The 25,952-nt window shown below is 42.1% G+C and overlaps 1 protein-coding gene across 1 annotated transcript; it reads left to right on the top strand.

Moving 5' to 3' along the window:
* The first annotated feature begins 24 nt into the window (after nt 1-24).
* SDHA (succinate dehydrogenase complex flavoprotein subunit A) lies at nt 25-25,756 on the top strand. Its single transcript, XM_087815362.1, has 15 exons — nt 25-114; nt 5,761-5,847; nt 6,219-6,380; nt 8,342-8,485; nt 8,755-8,919; nt 10,144-10,292; nt 10,970-11,094; nt 12,319-12,487; nt 13,700-13,895; nt 14,721-14,892; nt 15,813-15,931; nt 20,789-20,900; nt 21,007-21,137; nt 22,851-22,964; nt 24,657-25,756. Exons 1-15 carry the CDS (start codon nt 52-54, stop codon nt 24,741-24,743), a joined length of 1,995 nt encoding a protein of 664 aa, XP_087671488.1. The 5' UTR covers nt 25-51; the 3' UTR covers nt 24,744-25,756.
* The last annotated feature ends 196 nt before the right edge of the window (nt 25,757-25,952 follow it).

Genomic DNA, 25,952 nt, shown 5'->3' with positions numbered 1-25,952 from the left:
CAGGCGCGGCTGGGCGCGGGGGCTGGTGGGACTGCACAGCGGACACTAGAAATGTCAGGGGTCCGGGTTGTGTCTGGGCTGCTGCGCGCCAGACGCCTGGCGCTGTCGGGGGCGGTGAGTGTGCCTCGCGGGCCGGGCTGAGGCCCGCTGGGCTGGGGTGGGAGTGGGGGTGGAGGTGGCGGGGGGGGGGGGCGAGGTCTAGGCGGATGGTCCCCGCTCTCCGGGGCGGAGTAGACGCCAGGACCCAGCTCCCTGGTCTCTGATCTGGACGGGCTGGGAGCCGCCTGCGAGCCGGAGCGGGAGGACCCACGGGGCCGCCGACAGAGTCAGGCTCCGTCTGGGGGGGCCACTGGACTTTCTTCGAAGCCGGGCGGGCCGCGTCCGGGTGAAGGTCACGATCCCGCGAGCCTCTTCGGGATCCCCAGGGTGCGGATGCCCCTTGGGCCAGGGTGGCCTGGCCTCCGCAGCGGGCATGTGAATGCGAAGGGGAAGCTTGCCTGCCCAAGGTCATGTCGGCGGGTAGCGGCCTGGGGATGCCCCGGGCCTCGGAATTCCAGAACGTTCGTGGAGCCGGGACCTTGGCCGCTGGCGCCGGCACGGCTGGGCGCTCTGCGTACAGCCTACGGGACCGTCCCGTCTGATCCCCTCAGCTTCTGGGTGGGGAGATGGGGCCCCGGGTGGCCGGTGGCAGGGCGGGGTTCGAGCCCGTGGGCTCAGTCCCGGCTCCGTCCTTGCCGCCCAAGGCGGGGTGAGGTGGAACGAGTGTCTAACAGCCTCACCTCGGCTTGCCTTACAACTGTTTGCAAAACGGGGCCCCCTTTCGAGAACTCGTAGGTTGTGTGTCCACACCGGGGCCTGGCAAGTAAGTTTAGGCCCTTCGTTTTGGATTTTGTATCGTGGTGTTTGTGCACACTTTTAAAAATCAGACGAAGAATGTCAAGACGCCGACTGCAAAACCACATTTGGGAGGGGACGTCGGGTCGTTTGTTTTCCGGCGCTATCTGTGGAGGTCGAGGTCCGTGGAGGAGGTGTCTCCGCCTGCTCGGGTCTGTTAGGATGACCGGCAGAAGTATGCTTGCCTCAGCCTTCGTGCTGGGTTTGTCAGACGTACTCTTTACATCTTAAGAATTGGTCTTTTATGGTTTCTGTAAGCACACTAAATTTGGAGGATTTAGATATTGGGTTCTTTTAAATGAACCTGTTCACCCACCTACGTAGTAATTTAATTACCGCGTAAAAGTTCCAGTTGGAACCAAGGCATTAAAATTTACGTTAAATGTGAGAGGGTTTAGTCAGGCATCCCATCCTGCCAACACCAGAAAGCATTTTAAATGCTGTGAGATTCTTACTGACCACCCCATTTTGGGCTCTAAGACACAATTAGGTAGGGAGTCCACGTGAAGGTCGAGGTTAGTGGGGTATTTTCAGTTAAACAAAGGAGCAGGCTTCTGAGTGCTTCCTACTTGTTAGGTGAAATGACAGATTGGTAACTGGTGGTGATTGGAAAAGGGCTAATGTGTCTGTCCTCAACCGGGACTGGTGCCCAAGCATTCCTTGTGCAGACTAAGCCCCCTTCCCCCCCCCCCCCCCAGCCTGTGGAACTCCCTTCACCCACCACCCACCCTTTGTCAAGTTATGAAAACCAAAGTTGTTGTTTATCTAGGCTGGACTACAATTCTGGCTCCAGTTTATAGCTGAAAGTGAGAGTGAGGTTCTAAGCGCTAGAGGTCAGAGTGTGTAAATCTTTGATATTGACTTGATTGGAAGTGATCTGCGTTGAAGTCAGCTTTTAGCTGCCAGCGCTTTACCTTCATTTTCTCCTTGAATCTTCATCAGTGTCCTGTGTTTAAGTAGTTGTAAACATGGTGGCAAGATAGTAAAATTGAACAAGGTAGGCCTACAAAAGATGGTCTTGGGCTTTTTAAGTCTTTTTATCTTGATGAAGATAGGTTTTCCTATGGAAATTAATTCTTCCCTCAAGCAGTATATTTATTGGAGATTAAGATTGGCGAGAACAATAGTGTCAGTTTGACAGCACAAATAGAGAAATTTATGATGCCAACTGAGAAATGTCCACAGAAAGTAGATGATGAGAGAATTTAGATAAAGTCCACAGAGACTTTTTCTTTATCTCATTTTGTACAATTCTGTGGGGTTTCCAAGTCATTTAAAAATGCTTTTAAGTTACAAAATCATCAAAACTATTTTGCCTTTTATTTCCTTTCCAACTGTTCTAATGTACTGACAGTTTGCAACTGTTCCAAAGTAGTTTAATGGAAAGGAAAAGTAAAATTGAGGACTTAAATAACTGTTGGTTAACTGCTCACTTCAGATGAATTTGTTACTGAACTCAAGAGGAACTTAAGAGGTTTGCACTTGGGATGCTCTTAAAAACCAGACATGGAACATGGCTGTGGCAATGTAGTTTTATTTACTTGCAGCAAGTATAAAGGAGATGGATTCAGATTTGTATCTAAAGCTCTGTCTCTCCAAAGTTGCTGCATTTATCCATTGGTTGAGTTCTTGTCGGCTCATCCTGTTTACTGCTGCATCTGCAAAATACTGTGCTTTATTTTAATGTTTAGCAAGAAATTATGTTTAGAACTGCCAGACCTTGAGACCCTTGTCCTATCTAAGTTAATCTCTTTTCTTTGTACGTATTATTCTGAATATGTTTTAATGGTGTATCTAGAATTACATTTTTTGCTTGTTGGTGTAATAAGAGTGTCAGTCGTATAGAGTTTTGTATCATGTGTGATGTTTTTCGTGGTTCACTTGAATAATTGTGGTTTGGTATTGATACCATTACCTGGATATTCATCTTAATTTGGAGTTTGAGAGATTTTTTTCCCCAAGGGTCTTTAGATAGTAGGGAAAGTGCAGGATCTGGAGCTAGCAAGACAGACCCAAGTCCAAATCTCAGGTACCCTGGATAGACTCAGTTTCTCTTGGGGTTAATGAGGATTCTGTGATATAATATGTGAAATCTTTGTGTATGCTCATCTGAGCCGGGGCCCACAGCTTGCAGCCTGTGCTCAGTAACCTTGTGAACTGTATTATTATCTTGTCAGCTATATTTTAAGCATCCCTGTTTTTAAAATCTTAAATTTTTATTTTTTTAAATATATCTATCAATTACAGAGTGAGGAAGGGAGAGGGAGAGAGAGAAAGATAGAAACATCAGTGATGAGAGAGTCATTGATCAGCTGCCTTCTGTGCACCCCCCACTGGGGATTGAGCCTGCAACCCCGACATGTGCCCTGACTGGGAATCGAACCTCCATCTCCTGGATCATAGGCCGATGCTCATCCGCTGAGCCACACCAGCCAGGCAAAGTCTTTAAATTTTTAATGAAAATAATTATACATAGTTGTAAAAAAGGAAAAGTCAATGAGTGCAGAAGGCCTTATAAATGAAAAGGAATAAGACCCCTTTTTTTCCCCCAGACTTGTTCCCCAATGGAATCAGTTCCAAATTGTTTCTGGTATTGATCCTTCATATTTACCTCCGTTTCTCTAGCTCATATGCAGTTGCATTTTTATCCATTTTAGACATGGACTTTTGCTGGTAAATAAGGGTTTAGTTTACTTAAACCATCTTACTTCCCACTTTCTCAGTCCTCCCAATATAGTTATACAATCACTTTCAGATCCTCTGTTGGCTACTTTTGTAATTGTATAGATTATACTAACAATTGAGTTTCTTGTTCATGATTCATAGGTGTAGTCTATTAGATGAGGACTCCCCTCTTTGCTAGATTGATGACATCAGTATCTCTACCCTTCTTCCCTTTTACCTCCTAATTCAGTCACCTGTACTATTAGTAAAAGGTCTATGAGTGTTCCTTTTAGTTGTACCTTAGGTAGATTTCCCATTCTTCATGTTGCCCTGTTAGAAAATGTTTTATGATTTCTCTTAAAAAAACACATTAGATTAGTAAGTGACATAAAATTAGTTTTATCTAGAGACAGAAATTGGGTTACAATTGGACTCTCCAGACTCTACAGTTGCTCCCCGTGCCCCCATCAGATACAACAGTTGGTGTTACTATTTTTCCACAGGGAGACAGTGTCCTTTGTTAAAGATTTTATTACAGAAGCTGCCCCATTTAAGTGTGTGTATATCTTTATTGAACATCCAAACAAGAAATAAATACTTACAGAATCTCACTGTCCTATTTTAATTTGGTATTACAAAGTGTACTGTTCTTATTGGTACTATTACCTATACTTATATTGTACTCTATACAGTTTTCAATAATGTTTGTATTAAGTCTTTCGATGACTTCTTTGTTAAAATATGATTTTGCCATTTAAAAAATTAAATTGAAGCAGACGAATATTTGTTGTTTTTAGTTCTTTTTAATTCATTTTCTGAAAGAAAAAACTGAATTGCCTCATGTCAATAAGAACAAATGTACTTAAAAATAAATTGGAGAATTTAAGAATATTTCCCTTATCAGTTCAGCTTTAAAAATCCAAGAAACTACTTTGTAATTGGAGTTATTAAAATAAACTCAAATATTTGTGCCAGTCATCATTCAGTCTTAGAGTTAGAGGGCGCTTTAAAGGTAGGAGCCACCTCTGAGTTTTCCTCACAGGTGGTCAAGTCATCCAGCCCTTTCTGGAGTCCTTTCATCTTACAGCGAAGTCCATTTAGTTTACAACAGCTCAGTGAGAGTTCATTTTGTATCTTGCCAAATTCTCTTCCCTGTAATCTCCACTTTTTGGCCTCCAGAATAATTTTTTTAACCCACAGAGTAAATAACATCTTCCAAATTGCAGAATACTTGAAGGCATCTCTCATATCCCCTTTTGTCATTGTTGTATGTGCTTATTTCCTAAACCTGTTCTTTATGGTATTTCTAAGGCTTATTGTTTTATCAATAGCCTACTAAAATGCAGTCAGCAGAATGGAAAATCATATCCCCTAAGTTGCTCACCATTCTTAGTATGTGAAGAATATCGCCCCATGCTGGGCTGTGATTTCATTAATACATAATTCTTGGGTAAATGTTTATAGGATAGGACCTTTAAGCCAAGTCTTAGAGAATTGTAGAGTTTCCCTAGGGAAAGGCCAGGGACACGTGTCCAGGCAGAGGGAATGGCACTGTGGTGTAGACAGGTGAGAAGGTGGTATGGCTGAAGCCTAGTGAAGATGTGGATGGAGGATGGCGAAGCAGGACTGCTAGCATCTCAGCCTTGAATCCTCGTGTACAGTGAAGGGATAACATCACTGGTGCCTAAGTGTCACAACAAGCAGTAGAGCCTGCCCTAGAGCATTGATCTCCTGCTACAATGTCTCGTGCCTTCCCAGTGAATCACAAAACCTCACAGATGGGTGTAGCTCCAGTGTGAAGAGGTTATGATGGATTCAGTAAAAGTGCTTCCTTATTTGCAAAACTACCACTCATACAATGTAGATGTCTTTCCCTTATCCATTTAAGTAACATAAATTAAGAAATTAATGTGAAAGTATACCTTTTTTATTTCCTATCTGAGTTGGTAAGTATCTTGTTTGGATCCCAGCTTTATCTAGAAGGGCTTTTCCTAGAGTGCCAAGTCCCCTTTGGGCTTGTCTGGATCCTTAGCCCCTGCTCTATCCTTCAGAGTTCAGTACAGGCAGGCTTCCAGGTAAAGTTTCTAGGTAAAGCAGGGAGCACCTGAATACATAAATAGGTTGGCAACTTAGTAGAGGAAATTTTAATTACAAGTCCCCTGTTTCTTCAAGACACTTAGTGCTCTCCATCTCTCTCATCAGCGGCCGGCAGCATTGCAGACAGGATCCCGTGGTTTTCACTTCACTGTTGATGGGAATAAGAGGTCATCTGCTAAAGTTTCAGATTCAGTAAGTTCATGGCTTTTTGTTCCATTATAAATTATTTTCTTGGCTTATAGCGGTAATGATCTATACCAATTTTTAATATTTTTGAGTAATACCCAGGTTTTATTTAAAGGAAAAAATTCTCATTCCATTGCATGCCCAGATTATTGTTTAGTGTAGAGCTGGCATGAGTAGAGCTGTTCCCTTTCACTGAAGTGCCTGCCACATCTCAGAACTATGAGTTGTTGATATCCAGCCTCACGCATGGTGGAGGCTCTCTGGGCACTTACTCTTTGTGTTTCTTCTTTCATTCCCTTTAAGCTTTCACTGTAGCTACAGTCTCAGTGTTTGACATAGTTGAATGGGTGGCTGACAGGTGAAATTTTCTTTTCCAGATTTCTACGCAATACCCAGTAGTGGATCATGAATTTGACGCAGTGGTGGTCGGCGCTGGAGGGGCAGGCTTGCGAGCTGCATTTGGCCTTTCTGAGGCAGGGTTTAACACAGCCTGTGTTACAAAGCTCTTTCCCACCAGATCCCACACTGTGGCAGCCCAGGTAAGAGAAAGGGGCTCTCAGTGCTTTTGGCACCTGCAAGGCACTGTGCAATCTAGCCTCTGCCAGAACAACCTCCTGCCACAGTCCGCCTTCCCACCATGCTCTTTCACCCACTCTGCTCACTCCCTTAGGGATCTCCCTTAGGGATCACTCATTGCCTGGAGCTTTGTTGTCACCTCAGTTTCTGCTCTACTGACATTTGGGTCTTCTCTGACCACTCCACCCAGCCCCCTCCCCTCTTCTTGGTTAAACTTTCTTTATTGCACTTGCCAGTCTGAAATGAGCTTGTCTCTGGGCTTGTTTACTGTCTGCTCTGGATCTCGTGGTTCCTGCTGCATCCTCATTAGGGGTGGTGGTGATGGGCTTTGACACTGGCATGAGTGTGCAGGACAGTGAAATGGTGGCTCTGAACTGAGGGGGAGGACAAAAGTAAGGGGAGATTACCTGGTGGTTTCATAGTTTTGTTCTCTCGTCCTTGGCACACTAGGTGTGTCCGCTTGCACACAGGCAGTATTCCAAAGTCCTATTTGTCCTTTCTAATAGAGACAGCAGAGCGTGTGGTGCCTTTCCAGGGACCATAACAGCCTCCCTAATCTGGAGCAACCTGTAGTCAGTGTCCAGCAGCATTCTTCAGACACTTAGCTGTCCAGATACTTTGTTCTGAGCTGTGCTTTGTAAACTAAAGAATAAATAATACATACCTTTGGAGAATTTGTTGTCTAAAAGGAAAAATACAAACAGATAATTCTAAATAATGTTGCAAAATAAAAGTGTTCAGGTAGTGCAGTATTAATAAGATAAAAAGAATAAGGAAAGGGTAGCTTAACTTGAATGTTGGTTCTCAAAAAAAGAGGTTTAATTGGAAGGATGAGACAGGTCAGGTCCTGGGAAAGTCTGGAGAGTACTTCTAAGGAATGCCCAGAAGACCAGGCATCTATGTCTCTGATTCTTACTAAAAGCAGCAATAAGATAAATAGCATTTATGCATGCACCGGGCCAAGTAGTTTTGTATTTTAAACCAGCTTTCTATATTGTGCTACTACTCTATACCATTCTATCAGGGTTGCATTTGGGTTTACAGGTTGAGGGGTTAGAGAAGGGAAGAAGGAAGTAACAGGTTCCTCACTGTCTGCCAGGAACTCATTTTTGTCCTAACACATAACTTGGGAAACTGAGGCACGGTGGCACTAAGTGGGGAAGGAATTCCAATGTGGGTGTGCTTGATTCAAAAGTTGTGATTGAAGAACAATTGGAAAAAAAATGTAAGTTATAAAATGTGCCTTTACTTATGGAAAAAAGATTACCTGAAGAAGAGGAATCTGATTTTAAGCTGTGGGGGAAAAGGGCGAGCCTTAACATTTGTCCTTGTGCTGCATTTTCTGTGCCTCTGAAGGGGCAGAGACAGTGGGGATAAGGCAGGGATGGGGTGACTGTGCCCAGCAAAAGGAAGTGGGGGTATGGGGAGTGTGACTCTGAGTTTGGAGTTTATTACTTGGCAGTAAGTACTTCTTGTTTTTAACATATACCCATAAAATATCATTAGAAACATTTTGTCATAAAATTATCCAGATTTTTTGAATACCTTTTATGTGCCAGTTTTGGTAAGAAGCATTGCACATGTAACCTCTTGCTTAGTTCTCCAGACAACTCTTCAAGGAGTTTAACTTCATGTCTCCTTCACAGATACAGAGACTAAGGCTGAGGGATGCAGTAACTTGGCCCACATCATTAGCTTGTTAAGGGGAGGAGGTGTGATTTGGAATCTGTCATGCAGTGCTGCCTCTCTCTGCTAAGGAAGGTCCTAGAACTGGTCTGTAGTCAGATCCCTCACAGATAGTTACCTCACAAGTACTTGGGGCTCCCTCCAAATCCAGTTCCCAAGGAAGGGCCCTGGAGAGATGAGCCTGAAAGATGCTGTAGGGCTCCCATTTGTAGCTCCTAAGGTTGCTTTGTGTTTTCAGGGAGGAATCAATGCTGCTCTGGGGAACATGGAGGAGGACAATTGGAGGTGGCACTTCTATGACACCGTGAAGGGCTCTGACTGGCTGGGGGACCAGGACGCCATCCACTACATGACAGAGCAGGCCCCCGCTTCTGTGGTTGAGGTAAGGTCCTCACAGTCTGTTTCTAGTGGGATTGAGGCAGGTGTGGTCAGCTGAAAAGGATGGTGACAAGCCAGTATAACAAGGGAAACCTTTTCTGCTATTAACCATTCAATTCATTAAAGGAAATTTTTCTCTTTTCAGAAATGTTGACGTTTTCATAGAATGTATTCATGTTGGGTTTGCAGATTTAGGTTGAAGTTGCTCACAGTAAGTTAGCCATGAGTGTCTTGATTCCTTTGAAGTACTAGGTGTTTGTTTTTGTTTTACAGCTAGAGAATTACGGCATGCCATTTAGCAGAACTGAGGATGGGAAGATCTACCAGCGGGCCTTTGGCGGACAGAGCCTCAAGTTTGGGAAAGGCGGGCAGGCCCATCGGTGCTGCTGTGTGGCTGACCGCACTGGCCACTCACTGCTGCACACGTTGTATGGAAGGGTGAGGCTGGCCTGGGTGCCTAGGGTGATGGGACATGGTCCATTCTGGCCAAGCAGATGAACCGGAGACAGGCCACCCTGGAGATGCGTCAGAGTGTCAAAATGTCAGCCTAAGGAGTGTCTTAAACAACAGAATACCTTGGTAGGCCTTGTATAGAAATTGTTGATTGGAAAGTATTTATTTTAGAAAACTAAATTGGTAATCATTACATACCAGGTTTGAATTTGTAATCCTGTCACACTGAAAGTATAAGAGCAGAGCACATATTTTAAGGCCCTTTCACCACCCTTGAGTTCATGAGCTGATTGATTTAATACTTACTGTTAAAACTGGACTAAGAATTGAGGGCTAGTAGTCACTGGATAATCAGGGCCAACTTTCTTATAGCCAGATAATCAATATTCTGAATGATATTGATTCAGAATAATCAGTATTCTGAACTCTTGTTTACAAATGGGACAAGCCATTGATTTGCAAGTGTTAGAATACCAGTGCTTTCTCTGACTAATATGTAACAGGACTTGCTCATCCCGTGGAATTGTGTGTCATCTGGGAAGCTGACAGTTTCATGAAAGACCCTTCCGTTTGCCGAGGGGACTGTCAGATCCAGGGTTTGGGCCATCGTTGTCCAGTATTGAACCTTCTGCTGCCATAGGAATACGCTTATCTGGGCTGTCCAATCTAGCAACTTCCAGCCACATGTGACCGTCACAAATATGGCTGGTGTGCTGAGGGACTGAATGTTTTGTTTTATTTAGACTAAGTGGTGGTATTTGGCCAGCAGCTGCCTTATAGTATAGCCCAGCCTAAGCCCAGACCCTATGGTCTGTGGGTCCCTAACTCTGGTGTCAAGCTATGTGCGGTACCAGAGAGCCTGGAATGCCTATTAGGATGTGGAGAAATAAGGGATGTGTTAGCACATTACCAGTCTCTCCTGGAGTCAGTTTCCTCCTGGCATGCATTGACATATGTGCAACTTTTTATGTTTTGTTTATACAGCCTGGAGTAGAGCCCCTTTTGTGCTGTTTCACGATAGTATCAGCACTGTGTTGGTGTGAGTTGGCGTCTGTGACTTGTTTCCAGCCTGGTACTCTCCTAGGGTTTACCTGATGCATTTATTCATTTGTTATACATCAAGGTTTTTAACCTGTTCATATGAACAGCATTGCCTTAAATGTTGGTTTAACACCCTAAATGTGGGCTTTTTTTTTTTTTTTTTTTTAGTCTTTGCGATATGATACCAGCTATTTTGTAGAGTATTTTGCTTTGGATCTCCTCATGGAAAATGGGGAGTGTCGTGGTGTTATCGCACTGTGCATAGAAGACGGGACCATCCATCGCATAAGAGCAAAGAACACTGTTATAGCTACTGGGTAGGAATCTAATTTTAATTGTATTTCATTTCTCTACGGGGAGGTTGAGTTTCAGGCTTTCTTTATCCTAATAGAAGTAGAGGCATTTTGGACATGTGGTTCAGATATAGGTCATCACTTAGCCTGTGAGGATAATCACTTTTGCCAGCCTCAGTTTCTCTTCTCTCACAGGGGCAATAACAACACCTGCCTGTGAAGTGGGCGAGAAAGTGTCCTATCATCAGTTCACAGGGCAGACTTGAAGAAACTGAGGCCTAGAGAATCACATGACACTTTCTGGAATAGTGTCTCTTTTGCTTTAATGGATACTGTTTTATACTGATTTCTCAGGTAGATAAGTGCTGTTTGTTCATATGATGTAAATTCCATTTTATACCATCAGTCTGTTATTTTAAACTTTTAAAAAGGTGAATCTATAAACATTTAAAAATTTTATTATAAAAGTGAGATATCCTTATCATATGAGAAATCGCTCAAACAGCACAAAAGTACCAAAGTACAAATAAGAGTACTTTCTCTTTCCCAGGCTCCCCTCCCAGTTGCCGAGGGTAGTGTGTGCAGAGGGCACCTGTGGTGGTCTACATGGGCTGCTGTCCACTCAGTGCCATTAGAAAGGAGATTCTGATCTGGTGCTGTGTGTAGTTACCACTCTCACTGTGCCGGCTTGTCTTTTCCAGAGGCTATGGGCGTACCTACTTCAGCTGCACGTCTGCCCACACCAGCACCGGAGATGGCACTGCAATGATCACCAGGGCAGGCCTTCCCTGCCAGGACTTGGAGTTTGTTCAGTTCCACCCCACAGGTAGGATGGGACTACCTTCATGGAACTGAAGCTATTTGTGTCTTTTAAGCACTTAGTACCTGTGGAATGCTCTTCTGCGGTTCCTATACAGACTTACCACTTTCTTATCTCCAAGGTCCTAACTTGTCATTTCCTCAGGAGACTTTCCCTGCTTTCCTGCAAGGTAGTGGAGGCCCTTTCTTAACTACACCTTGCTCAGGTGTACTTATCCCCCTTGTAAAGCAGTGATTGTTCATTGTCCCTTTTCCCACTGGGTTGTCAGCTCCAGGAGGTAGCGACAGGTCTGTCTCATTTACTGCTGTGCTCTCAGTGCCTGGCACCTACCTGGTAGGACCTCAGTCAGTATTTACTAAGTCAGTATCCTGAAAGTGAGGTGGAATACATGTGACCAGAAAAGTGGCATAGGCAGATTTCAGTTTGTAGGGAGAACATTGGGCTGCCACAGTAACAGTGACGTCAGTATAAAGCTCTGACCTGCAGGGCTCTGTGAGGTGCTAATGAGGGAGGGTGCCTGTCATGGTGGAGATGAACTCATCTTCGGTCGTCAGACAGTACAAGTGTGGGATTCGAAAGGAGGGCGGTCTAGGCTGGGGTTGCAGATTTGAGAGAGTTGCAGGGATGTTACCCATAAATGAATCTGAGAATCTGTCTCTTGGGAGATGAATCTCATCCTGACCTTTTTTTGTGGGTTGCTTTTCTGACCTGTCAATAGATGAGACTTCACACATGGTGGCAGTGGCCCCCATGCTAAGAGCTAGACCTGTGTTTTCTCTTTGCTCTGTCCGTATGTTCTTTCTGATCCCTGCCAGGGATGAAGAATAAAAAATGTAATAGGTAGTTTTATAATTACTAATTTTAACCAGACTTCTTAATTCCTTCTATGATTTATTTAGAGCTCTGTTCTCATGCTTCCTTAAAGCAAAACCAGAGATATTTAACATATACTTAGTTGTGTTGAAGGGTTAAAATGCAGTTAAAGTCAGATTACTTGGCAAGGCTGTAGCATTGCCCATTGCAGCTGTCCTTCCTCCTCACTGCAGTTTTATCAGTACCTTTTATTATCAAAACTTTCTATTTACTATTTCTTAACTTTTCTTCTGTCTTGTTGACTTTAATGTCCTTTGCATACCCTTTGCCCTCCCCTCCCCAATGTCTTTTAGAAAATACTTGCATAGGCGTAGCATTTTCAGGTTATAAATATTTAATTAATTGGGTTCTTTGCAGGCATATATGGTGCTGGTTGTCTCATCACAGAAGGGTGCCGCGGAGAGGGAGGCATTCTCATTAACAGTCAAGGCGAGAGGTTCATGGAGCGATATGCCCCGGTAGCAAAGGACCTAGCCTCCAGAGACGTCGTGTCCCGATCCATGACTCTGGAAATCCGTGAAGGAAGGTCTGTGTGATCTCCAAAGGTGCCTGAGTGCATATGCATGCTCACAGAGCCTCCTTTCTCTTTGGTGACTGTTGTTTACGTCTGCATTTTAAACGTGGGCTGGTATGGCTTCTGTGTGAGTTGCAGTACCCACTCCCACTTCTGAATTGGCAGATGGGCTTTTGCCTCTGCTACTTCTGACTGTTGCCTGTTAGTGTATGTCTATATAGAGAGTTACATTTTAAGAAGTTTAGCCAGTTTTGTGGTTTGTTTGTTTTTAAATCTTCACCTGAGGATGATTTTTTTTAGAGGGAGAGAGAAACATTGATTGGTTGTCTGCCATACATGCCCCAACGGGGGAATCGAACCTGAAACTTTTTTGGTGTATGGGACAATACTCCAACCAGCTGAGCCACCTGACCAGGGCTAGAAGTGTAGCTAGTTCAGGGTAAATCTTTCTGAAATCTGTGGAACATTTTTTGTATGTGAGTGTGATAGTGACAGTGTCGGCGAAGTGGAACATGCCCAACCTGCAAGTAGTGTGGAAGCCTTTGGTGGTGTGTTGCATGTTTTTTTGTGTGTTTTTTTAATGTATTTGTTTATTTATTTCAGAGAGAGGAAGGGGGAGGGAGAGAGAAATAGAAAAATCAATGATGAGAGAGAGTCATTGATTGGCTGCCTCCTGCATGCTCCCTACTGGGGATCGAGCCCACAACACCGGCATGTGCCCTGACTGGGAATTGAAGCGTTACCTCCTTGTTCATGTGTCGATGCTCAATCACTGAGCCACGCCAGCCGGGCTTGTATTGTGTTTTAACTCATGTTTTAGGACCTTCAAGGTATGTGGGCTATTTGCATCTTTAGGCCCTTCAGTGCCTGACACTTTATTGTGGTGATATGTCAAATATTTGCTGGTATGGCTGTTGGAGGTTTTACATTTTTATATAAAAAAATGAGAAGTCAAATGATTCTTTGGGGTATTTGGCATAAAAGGACTTTCTAATGCATTTACCAAAGAAAGCATAGCAAACTGTGAGCCCAGTGAGGCCATGATGGCTGTCTGTGTTACTAGAGTCTACCCTGGCACATAGTAGTTGCTTAGAAAAGGAGAGATGGGTAGGTTTTATTCAGTATCAAAAAGTGAGGAGTCTCATGTGCTTCAATGATTTTGTAACCTCATGTTTTCTATAATCACTGTTCTTTGCCTTATGTTATCCTGCCCTTTTTTACCAGAGGCTGTGGCCCTGAGAAAGATCACGTCTACCTGCAGTTGCACCACCTGCCCCCGGAGCAGCTGGCCATGCGCCTGCCTGGCATTTCAGAGACGGCCATGATCTTTGCGGGTGTGGACGTCACCAAGGAGCCGATCCCTGTTCTCCCCACTGTGCATTATAACATGGGTGGCATTCCCACTAACTACAAGGGACAGGTGACTACACAGCAGAAAAGAGAATGGGGACAGTGGGCCCACCTCACAGTTGTCCCTTTAGATCTTAGAGGAAAAGGCAGATGTTTTCCTCAAAAAAGTACCTTTTGTTTGATAGGTTGCACTTACTTTAAATTGCTATAGCTGGAGGGCAGAGGAAGGCCTTAGTTATATTCCAGTTTTTGCATTCACTCCTTAATAACAATCAATCCTTAATAATTTATTAATCCCTTCTTAGTAAATAGTTATAGACATCATTTGCAGATTTTTCCTGTACATTCTCATGTTATTTCTCCAGGTATCAGGAGGTAGTGATCTTGTCAATTGTGTATTCTAGACAATTAATATATTTGGGTGGTTCGCAGTTCACAAAGAGCTTTTCAGTCAGTTACTTTTAGTCCCTCCTGAGGTGAGCTGGGTAGGAATTGTATTCTTACTTCACAGACGAGTAATAAGTTGGAAGAATCTGAATGACAATTCAAGTCTTCTACCTCATAGTTTAATGCTCCTGAGCTCTGCCGTGCTCCCTCCATCTCAAGCCAGAAGCGGAGGGGGGAAATAAAGAGGGTCAAGTCTGGGTGGGTGAGGTTTCTGATGAGAATTAGCCATGGGATTGACATCACAGGCGCTGCCATTTGGGTTCCTTTGACCTTGGCATAGGGTAACCAAGTATCCAGAGGTAGAGGGAGGAGACTGGGCGCATAGGTCCAGAGGGTTCCCTGCAGACAAGAGAAGATCATGTCCTTGCTCTGACTTATGTCATGGCTGCCCCTTGTAGGGAAGGGTCTGTGCAGACTGCTCTTACGTTTCTGTTCCTCTTTCCCAAAGGTACTAAGGCATGTGAATGGCCGGGACCAGGTCGTGCCTGGCCTGTACGCCTGTGGGGAGGCTGCCTGTGCCTCGGTGCATGGTGCCAACCGTCTTGGGGCAAACTCACTCTTGGACTTGGTTGTCTTTGGCCGGGCATGTGCCCTGAGTATCGCAGAGTCCTGCAGACCTGGTATGTTTTCTTCAAGTAGCTAGCCAGGGTCCTTCAGGGGGCAAAGGTTACAAAGTCAAGGTCTGTAATTGGAGATTTGTTTAGTGATCATGTAGTGGTGGTCTGGTTTTCTCCCTATAGGTGAGGAAACAAATTCAGAGGTTTACATGGTGGCAGACTTAATATTGGACACAGCGTGAATGGGGTCTTTTTAAATTCAATTCAATTATTTTATTTTAACTTAATTTTTTATTTTTAAATTTTATTTAATTTTTTATTTTATTTTATTTTAAAGTTCTCACCTGAGGATTTTTTTTTCATTGCTTTTCAGAGAGAGTAGAAAGGGGAGAAGGAGTGAGAGAGAGAGAGAAACATCGACATGAGAGAGAGAGAGACATCAATTGATTGGTTGCCTCCAGCAACCGATACATTTAAAAATGTCATCCCAAAAACTTAAAAACCCTCAAAATGTTTATCTGTTTACAAAGTCGAGAACAGCAAACCTTGAGGGGTAGGTATGTGGGTACAAGGGTCAGGGTCAGCAGGAGACATAAACACAGCTGGCCAGGCCTGTGGAGGGAAATAGGGTTGGCAGATTCGCCAAGAACCACTGTTCTGAAGGATGCCATTTTTCCTCTTTATAGAGTAATGGTGCAAGGCTTGTTTGCATAAATCTAAGTTTTAAACTTAAAAGATGGTTTCTCTTTTGTTATTCACAAATTACTTATTGGAGACCTACTCTGCCAGACATTTTGTCTTTAGGTTTACTCTTTGAACCCAAGTCAACAGATGGTTCCTCGAGTATAGGGTGGTTCAGGTAGAATTACAGGTGTGTTTTTTTGAAGTGCCTGAAAAGTTATAATACACACTTGGTGTGATTAAATTCATTTGGTTTTTCTCAATGTTTTTCAGAAGTTAAATTATAGCCTTTTTTTTTATAGGTGATAAAGTTCCACCTATTAAAGCAAATGCTGGGGAAGAATCTGTCATGAATCTTGACAAATTGAGATTTGCTGATGGAAGCATAAGAACATCGGAACTACGACTCAACATGCAGAAGGTAAGAACCTGTACACACACTGCAGTGAGCAGACCAGCTACATCAGATAGCCCTGCACTGGGGTTTGAGGTAAACAGCAGAAGGACAGATTTCTTCCTGTGTCAAGTAGGAGTACAAAAGAAATCAAATAAGATAAAAGTGCATGTCTTTCCACATAGAAGGCTGGGGGTAGCAGCCAAGGGCAGCAAGAGCAACTCCGCAGCATCAGTGACTCAGCCTTCTCTCATATGCTCCAGGATGCTTGTATGTGGGCTTCCTTCCTCACACCATCTCTAGCCATCCTGTATATGTCACAGCCTGAAAGAGGAGGGAAAGTGAAAAGTCTGAGCTCAGTTCCCAGCTGGAAGCTTACTTTTAGCAGGCTTCTTTGAAGCCCAGCACGTCTCATTGCTGAGAAAGTAGTCTCATTATCACACCTAGCTTCCAGCAACTCTGGGAAGTATCTTTATATTGGGCCATTGATGCGTTTAAATAAAATCAGGAAGAGAGGAGCATGGATCATGCGTGGAAACTGTAATCTGTGCATTGGTTACTATCAGAGTATTTATGTTCTAGGTCAGCATGTCTGGTGGAACATTCTGTGAGGGTGGAAATGTTCTGTATCTTTGACCTCATGTGACTGTGGAGCATGTGAAATGTAGCTAGTCTAAGGAACTGAATTTTAACTTTATTTCAGTTTTAATGTAAATAGATACATGCGGTTAGTGGCTACTATATTGGATAACACAGGTTTAGATCAATAAAAATAATATGTAAAACAGCTAGAAATCACTCAGATTCTTAGTACAGGGCTTCTTGGTGCATGAATGAGATCTCTGTCCACTTAAAAGTATTTGCAAGAATTTCTGTGTGGAGACATTTTCTGAAAAGAATCCCCTTGCTTTAGTCATTCTGAAAGGAGTCCAGTGGCACATCCACACAGATAGCACCAAAAGAAAAAAAGTTTCATACGGCCATGTCTTCAGGTGAGACTGGACTTCAGGGAGGCTTCCTGGACTGGTAAGGAAAATAGCATGAGTGAAGGAACAGAAGTATGTTTATGGAAAACCAGTTGAGTGATGTTCTGCAGGACTTTTGTAGGGTGCTGATTTCAAGGGTAGGGGTTCAGCTAGGACAGATGTGACCATTGTGTTATTTGGGTAATAGAAATGGCAAATCCATGAGAGACTTTGAAATACTAGAGGCCTCCCACCAAAAAAGGCATGTACTGGTATCTACCATGTGCCAGGCAGTGTTCTAGATGTTAGAGTCAGCATTGAACAAAACACAAAAATTGCTGCCCTGGTGGAATTTACATTTGAGTGATGGAGAGGGAGTAATTTTTTTGCTGATTCCAGCATATATAGTAAGAAACAAAAGAAATTAGGTAAGTATTGAAAAGAAATAGATAAGTCTGGCCGGTGTGTCCCAATGGTTGAGCACAGACCCATGAACCTGGAGATCATGGTTCAGTTCCCAGTCAGGGCACATGCCAGGGTTGTGGCCTCAATCCCCAGTAGGAGGCGTTGTAGGACACAGCCAGTTTATAATTCTCATCATTGATGTTTCTTTCTATCTCTCCCTTCCTCTCTCTAAAATCAATAAAAACATATAAAAATAAAAAAGAAATAGATAAAATTATCATTACTTACAGATATGATTACCTAAGAATTCCAAGAGAATAAACTGAAAAGCTAATAAAAACAATGCAAGAATGAAGTAAGGTGTCTGGATAAAAGATTCATATACAAAAATTAGTAACTTTCCAAGATGCCAGCAAAAATCTATTCAAAAGTTAGTATCTCATTTGCAGTACAGCCAAAAATGTTTAAAATGCCTTGAATAAACCTAACATTTTTACCGAATGTAAAAAGGGTATGAAAAACTAGGATTATTGAGAATATGAATGTATTAACTAATATTTACTAGATTCTAAGAATTTTTTTCCATTTGCTCTTCCTGAAAAACCATGACATTGATGGTGTGCATTATAATCTTACAGTGATACGTCATTCTAAGGAAGTAGGTGAGATGCCTATTAAATAGAATTAAATTATAAAGCTACATTAGTTTGTTATTGGTAGAGCGAGAGACATCTAGGTCAGTAGGACAAAATCAATTCCAGAAATAGGCCTCTCAGTACATGCTGGGATTTAGCATATGATAAAGGGGTTTTTCAAGAATGATGAAAAGTCATTTAGTAAATGATGGGAAACAGGTAGATTCTGCTTCTCATGTCTAACTTTCAAGTTTATTTCATATCCCATTTCTTAGGACTATAAGCAGTAAAACTCTAAAGTACTTTATATATGAGGATCTTCTACTGAATAACCAGCAGAGTGAGCAGTGAGGGTTTCCAGGCCTCCTCACGACCTCCCAGCTCAGCACCCACTGCTCACCACCTCATTATCTCAGCACTTCTTAGTTTGTGTCACCAACAGGGTGTCTGCTGGCTCTTGTAAAACTTAACATCAAGCCTTGTGAGTAGGGCGAGGAGGTGTCCTGTAGCCCTCATGTAGCTGTTGTCTCCTCAGTTATTCGAGCATGGAGAGCTTACACCCCTTCCGCCACCATTTATTAAAAGCTTTAATCAAAACTTTATTTTAACGTCCATTAATGATAAAAATGCTCAATAAAGTGGGTATAGAAAGAACATACCTCAACATAGTAAAGGCCATAAACGACAAGCCCATTGTTTATATTATACTCAACGGTGAAAGGCTGAAAACTTTTCCTCTAAGACCATGAACAAGACAAGGATGCCTACTCTCACCAGTTTTATTCAGCATAGTATTGGCAGTCCTAGCCAGAGCATTAAGTCAAGAAAAAGAACTAAAATGCATCTAAGTTAGAAAAGATTAAGTAAAGCTGTCACTATTTGTAGACGACATGAGAACCGTATGTAGAGAACCCTACAGAGTCCACCAAAAAACTGCTAGAACCAAGAAATGAATTCACTCAAGTTGTAGGATACAAAATCAACACACAAAATCTGTTGCATTTCTATATACTGATAACGAGCTTTCAGAAAGAGAAATTAAGAAAACAATCCAATTTACATCAAAAAGAACAAACTACATAGGAGTAAATGTAACCAAGATTTGAAAAACCTGTAAACTGAAAACTATATTTATGAAAGGAATTGAAGAAGGCAAATAGATTCTGTGCTCATGGATAGTAAGAATTAATATTGTTAAGATGCCCATACTACCCGAAGTAACCTACAGATTCAGTGCAATCCCTATCAAAATTCCAATGGCATTTTTTACTTAAAACAAATAACCCTAAAATTTGTGTGGAACCACAAAAGATCCCAAATAGCCACAGTAATAGTGAGAAGGAAGAACAAAGCTGGAGGCATCACACTCTGATTTCAAACTGTATTACAAAGCTGTAGTAATCAAAGCAGTATGTGTGGTATTGGAATAAAAACAGATGTATAGATCAGTGGAACAGACTAGAGAAATCAGAAATCCGTGTATATATGGTTAATGAATTTATTGCTAAAGAGCCAAGAATATACAATTGGGAAAGGACAGTCTCTTCAATAAATGGTGTTGGGAAAATTGGACAGCCACAAGCAGAAGAATGAAACTGGATCACTGTCTTACACTGTACCCAAAAATTAACTCAAAATGAATTAAAGACTTAAAACCATAAAGCTCCTAGAAGAAAATAGGAGTGAGCTCCTTGACATCAATCTTGGTGATGATTTTTGCAGAAGCAAACGCAGCTAGAGGGTAAATAAACAAGTAGGACTACATCAAACTAAGAAGATTCTGCACAGGAAAGGAAACTATCAACAAAATGAAAAGGCAACCTATGGGATGGAAGAAAATATTTGCAAATCATATATCTAATAAGGGACTAATACATGAAGTATATAAAGAACTCATAGAACTTAATAGCAAAAAAATAAAAATCTGATTTAAAAGTGGGCAGAGGATCTTAATAAACATTTTTGCAAAGAAGACATACAAATGGCCAACAGGTACATGAAAAGATGCTCAACATTATTCATCAGGGAAATGCATATCAAAACTACAATATGATATCACCTCACCTGTCAGAAGGGCTGTCATCAAAAAGATTAGAAATAAGTGTTGGCGAGGATGTGGAGAAAGGGAACCCATGTACACTGTTGGTGGGAATGTAAATTGGTGTAGCCACTATAAAAAAAGCATGGAGGTTCCTCAAAAAATCAAAATGGAACTACTATTGATTCAGCAATTCCACTTCTAGGTATTTATCCAAAGAAAAACATTAATTCAAAAAGATACATGCTTCCTTGTGTCCATTGCGAAAGCATTTACAGTTGCCAAATCATGGAAACATTGACAGATGAATGTTTAAAGATGTGGCACATATGTACAGTGGAATGTTATTCAGCCATAAAAAAGAAGGAAGTCTTGCCATGTGGAACAAAATAGGTGAACCTGGAGGGTGTTATGCTAAGTGAAGTAAGTCAGAGAAAGACAATTACCATATACTCTCATATGTGGAACCTTAAAACACACATAACCAAGCTCTTAGGTACAGAGAACAGATTGGTGGTTGCCAGAGGTGAGGAGTTACAAAATGAGTGAAAGGGGCCAAAAAATACAAATTTCCAGTTTAAAATAAGTCCTGGGGGTGTAATGTACAGCATGGTGACTATAGTTAATATTGTAATGCATGTTTGAAAGTTGCTAAGAGTATCTCACAAAGCTTCATTTTAAAATTCAATGTAATAAAAGCCTGAATTTCCTAGTTTTTCTATTTAATTTACGTAAATATTTTAGAGAAAATGAAATGCACAAGAGGAAAATCTGAACATTTAGGAGTTTTTGACATGGCTTCCTATGGATAAAAGTTTCCCAATGGTATTTTGTTTTATAGTCAATGCAAAATCATGCTGCAGTGTTCCGTGTGGGCAGCGTCTTACAGGAGGGCTGTGAGAAAATCAGCCAGCTCTACGGAGACCTAAAGCATCTGAAGACGTTTGACAGAGGTGAGCAGTTCCCTGGCCCCTGCACATAGTTGGGGTGCAGGATATCCCATTTAGCAATGACAGCCCCACCCTGTTTGTTTCTCACGGGTACCTTGTGTGTCCCCAGGAATGGTCTGGAACACAGACCTGGTGGAGACCTTGGAGCTGCAGAACCTGATGCTCTGTGCCCTTCAGACCATTTATGGAGCAGAGGCCCGGAAGGAGTCACGTGGTGCTCATGCCCGGGAAGATTATAAGGTGCGCTTTCATGACACACTCGGGTTCACCATGTGTCTTCCCCATGGGCATTCCTAAGTGACCTTGCAATTTCTCTACATTTCACTCCCATTTTGAGTAAAATGAGAGAAGTAAATTGAAAAACATGCTTTTCTTTGCTCCTATTAACTTTTATACCTGTGTTCTCATGGTATTCCTACCACAGGACTTTTTTCTGGCTTTGAATCAGTATCTCCTGCTGCCAACAGTGGCATCTCTAAGCAGAATGCGCTTTTCCTCACTAGGGCAAAGGTTAGCTTGCAGCTCAAGTACTGTTGCCAGAAAACGCTACTTTAGTGATTTAAAATGATGAGTAAATCATCGTTTTTGTGCCTGTGATTATGAGTCCTTGTCTTGGGGTCGCAATATTTTTAAAGGAGCTGCTTTTTATACAGAGCACACTTGTCATATTCTGCCAGAAAAGAACACTCAGTTTATGAGAAAAAAACAATTCGTGGACAGAGGACCTTGGGGCAAATGCCAGTTAAGGGTGAACATCAGCAATCTGAGCCACCTCCCCCCAGACAGGCACACAGACTCTTGTCTAGGACAATGTTTGGGTTGCTGACAGCCTTACCTGTCCACCAAACAGGGTGAGTTGGGGATTGGCTAAGGAAGAGGATCTTGATTTACTGTGAAATTTTATTGATTTTCCACTGATTGGGGCTGGATTAGATTTGCTGTTTACTTGGTGTGAAGGAAGAGATTGGTAAGCACATTCATCATGTGTACAGAAGGACTGAAAGCTTCTCCAGGTTGTGGGTTGGCAGTTCTTGTGGCTGCAATGAAGACTTCATTTCATTCAGTCAGATAGCACTTAGAACCTGTTCACCCCAGGAGAGTGTGCCTTGTCTCTTACTTTAGAAGAGAATGTTCTGAGCTCTCTTGCCCCTAGGTAAAAGGTCTTGCTTCTGCCCACCCCCACACTTGCCTCACTCTGCAGAAATAACAAGTGTTTGAATCTCTTGTGTTTTATTTGAAGAGGCTCTTGTGTGGCTTATCTATTACCATGTACAAGTTACTCCTTAAAAGCATTCAGCTTCTCTTTACAAGATTTTGAAATTTTTAATATGATTTGCTAAGATTAAAACATTTAAATTAAAAGACTTAAGGTGAACTCTCCCAGAGTATAGAGCAAAAAGACAGAGAAAGTATTTGATAGACTTTAAGTGTATAAAAGCACATTAACTCTGGAACCCTCCCTGCCAGTGCAAACCCACTGCCCAGCTGTGTGGTCTGACGTCAGGGGTCCTGACCACCTCAGGATTTGGGCTGTGGTGGAAATGGGATGAGTAAAGGCATAGGGTTCTGGGATTGGCTGGTACAGAGTGAGGAGCTTACCAATAACTAGAGGCTGACAGCTGGCAAATGGCTGGCACGCCTTGTTTCTCCATTCTTCTGCGTCTGGTACTTAGTTGTACCATGTTACATGCTATGTGTTCTTTTTGACGAGATGTACCCAAGTGGTTTTCATTGTAGAGGGGCAGAAATGGTTTGAAAAATGGCCTAGGGAGGTCCCAGCTCTCTGAACAAGGTCTGCATGAGACCTCCTTGTTGAGTGGGATGTAGGGGTTCCTACATCATGTATCTGTTAGCCATATTTTTGTGGTTATATTGCTCTGTTAGAGTAATGAGAAAGTTGGAATGTAATTGTATTTGATGTTTTCTGAAATATACTTACTTCCTTGGCCTCAGGAGCGGGTTGATGAATATGATTATTCCAAACCCATCCAAGGGCAGCAGAAGAAGCCATTTGAGCAGCACTGGAGGAAGCACACCCTTTCCTATGTTGATGTCAAGACTGGGAAGGTAGGTGGGGAATGTGGTTTGCTTATATGTGCACTGACACATGGCATTTAATGAACTGGGAGATACACTGTGGATTTAAATCGACTGCCATAGATTTGAGACACCACTGAAAAAGACACTGTCAGGCATCTGCCTGGAAACAGAATTCAGCGTGGGTGAGTGGTTCAGAAGGGCTGGCTTCCACAGCATTGGAGCTGGGCAGGGAGTGAGCACACGAAGACATGGTGGCCAGGTCTGAAATGGTGAGTGGGCTGAGATAGGAAAATACCCCTCTTCCCTTCCCCTCCCATTGGCTAGACCACCTGGAAGCAGCCTCATGGAAGTCCAGGGGGTTCAGGGAGCAAGCAAAGGGGTTGGGGTGGGCAGGTCCTAGGAATAGTCAGCTGAGATTGCAGTAGGGGCTTCTGGTCTTACCCATTGGGCATTTTTGCCAGGCGTTAAGATAGAAATTAGGATACAAAGTGTTTACCCCTAAGCTTTTCGTAGCTTGTAAGGATAGTCTTGATCCTTTATCTGAGTTTACAGAAATTAAGTTGTGCTCTCTGGTCATCTCTTAATATAGAGTGCCTACGCCTGGCTGGTGGCTTAGTTGGTTGGAGTGTTGTCCCGTACTCCAAAAGGTTGCGGGTTTGATTCCTGGTCGGGGCACATACCTAGGTTGCGGGTTTGATCCTCAATCAGGGTGCATACGGAGGGAATTAATTGATCAGTGTTTCTCTCCCTCCTGTTTCTCTCTTCCTCTGTAAAAGCAATAAACATTTCCTTGGGTGAGGATTAAATATTTACATATATAGAGAGTGCCCACTATGACCACTTAATCCGGGCAGTTAGTCATTTTCAAATTTTTCATGAATGCTATTTTCTGACTGTATGGGAAGAAGTCAGGCTTCCCCCTCTCAGTGCAACCCTATTTTTAGTAATGTTGGAGTTTTTTTAATGTTTTTATTGATTTTAGAGAGAAGAAGGGAGAGAGAGAGAGGAGGAGGGAGAGAGAGAGAAACATCTGTTTGTTGCCTGCCATATGCACACTGTCCGGAGACCGAACCCACTACCTGGGCATGTTCCCTGACTGGGAATCCGACCGGTGACCTTCTCCATGTATGTGATGGTGCTCATTCAATCAACTGGGCCACACCAGCCAGGGCTGTTTGGGTTTTTGGGTGATTATAAAAGAAATACATGCTCATGTTAGAAAGTATAGAAAGTACAAAAAGAATAAAGAAAATTAACATTTATAAGCTCCCCAATTAGAAATATTCTTTATTGCCCTTTTGAAATATTTCCTTCATTTTATGTATGTGTGGTCTTTTCCTTATGTGTGTATATATTCACTTACAAGTAGAATAAAATGGAAGTAAATACACAGTGCAATGATACTTAAAGTATGACAGCATATACAGAGTTCTACCTACTTTTTGAGCATTTTTGTAAAGCATTAAGAATTTTGTAGTCATTTGATCTGCTATGTTCTAAGACACAAACTTACCGTAATTACATGGCTAGTCTCCTGCTGTACATTTAGATCATTTTCAAGTTTGTTGTTAAAAAATACTCCACTGAATACCTTTGTTTTTAAGTGCCTGCATATTTGTGTACAAATCTACTTTTATAGTTAATTTTTCAAAAGATCATTATGATAGTGCTGTTTGTACATTTTTGTGCCCCAACTTACCATTGACTCCTCTGTTTAAGGTTTCGCTGGAATACAGACCTGTAATCGACAAAACTTTAAATGAGTCTGACTGCGCCACAGTTCCCCCAGCCATTCGCTCCTACTGATGAGACCGGAGTTGACCTGCTTTTGTAATAATGTATAATAGCTCACAGACATGTTCAAAGTGTGACTGTATTTTTAAAATTCTGTTCTCTAGTGAACGAGAAACGCCATCTGAGTAGAGACCAGTGGTCAGCAGCTTGCCAGTGATTAAAGCCACAGTGTTAAGCTTACTTTTATCCCTTGCTTCATTCTTGTGAAATAATAAAACTTGGCAGGATTCTTAAAACATAAATTATAGACTTGCTTTAGGCATATTTGTTGACCTGAAATATTAAATGTGGTTATCTTTTTATTCTGGTACACTGAAAGCCCAAAATTTTGTTTTAGTGTATATTTAAGTAAAAATGAATTTTACTGCTTGGCAGCAAATGAAGAAAACAAACATTTCCTCCTTGTTCTTAGTAAACAAATGGTTTCATATGTGAATATGTGTCCTAAAGCATTTCAGTAACCAAATACTAAGTGAAACTGATATGGATGTAATATGGATTTCTTCCCTCCCCACTTCCTTTTAGGTGCTGCTAGGCATCACCCCCAAGTTCTTATTTCAGCATTAGCTTCTGTAGAAACCAATCAAGGCAATTATGTTCATTTATTTCAGATTCTATTTTTCAGTTTTCGAGATTGTCTCAAAATTTTTAAAGCTTATTAATATGTTTGAAATCATGTAAACATTTACATGATTTCAAAGTCTATTTTATTCAGGGCTCGCCTCAATTATCGCTGCATCCTCTCTCCTCCCCCCAGAGCACCGCTTTGTATTTCTAGTGAGTGTTTTAAAAAAAAAAAAAGCAAATAGATATTTGCATATATTACGCACACTGTATATTCTGGGGTTGGTTATTCCTTGTCATCAGTAGAGTTGTCCTCAATCCTCTGTGGCTTCGTAGTCCTTCACTGCTGAATTGACCTTATCCCCTAATGTGGTCATTGGTGGTGTTTTCCAACATGGAGCTTATCCCCTAGTGTAAACATTTGTGTTGTTGCCAGTATTACAGATATCACAATGAATAACTTTGTGTGTGAAGTCGTTTTCTTTGACATTTCTTTGAGGTGGAGTCCTAGGTATAGAATTGCTGAGTCACCTTTTTTCAGATGTTGCCAAATTCTTGGGCTGGTGGGCATTCCCACCAGCAATGTATGAGAGTCCTACTTTGCAAAGAAGGTGTGATGGCAAGCTTCTAGATGTTTACCATTCACATAATGAGAAA

The sequence above is a fragment of the Miniopterus natalensis genome, chromosome 3, assembly GCF_054644295.1.
Source record: "Miniopterus natalensis isolate mMinNat1 chromosome 3, mMinNat1.hap1, whole genome shotgun sequence".
Taxonomy (NCBI): domain Eukaryota; kingdom Metazoa; phylum Chordata; class Mammalia; order Chiroptera; family Miniopteridae; genus Miniopterus; species Miniopterus natalensis.
Note: the sequence above shows the minus strand (reverse complement) of the source record. Positions and strands in the feature narration are given on the sequence as shown.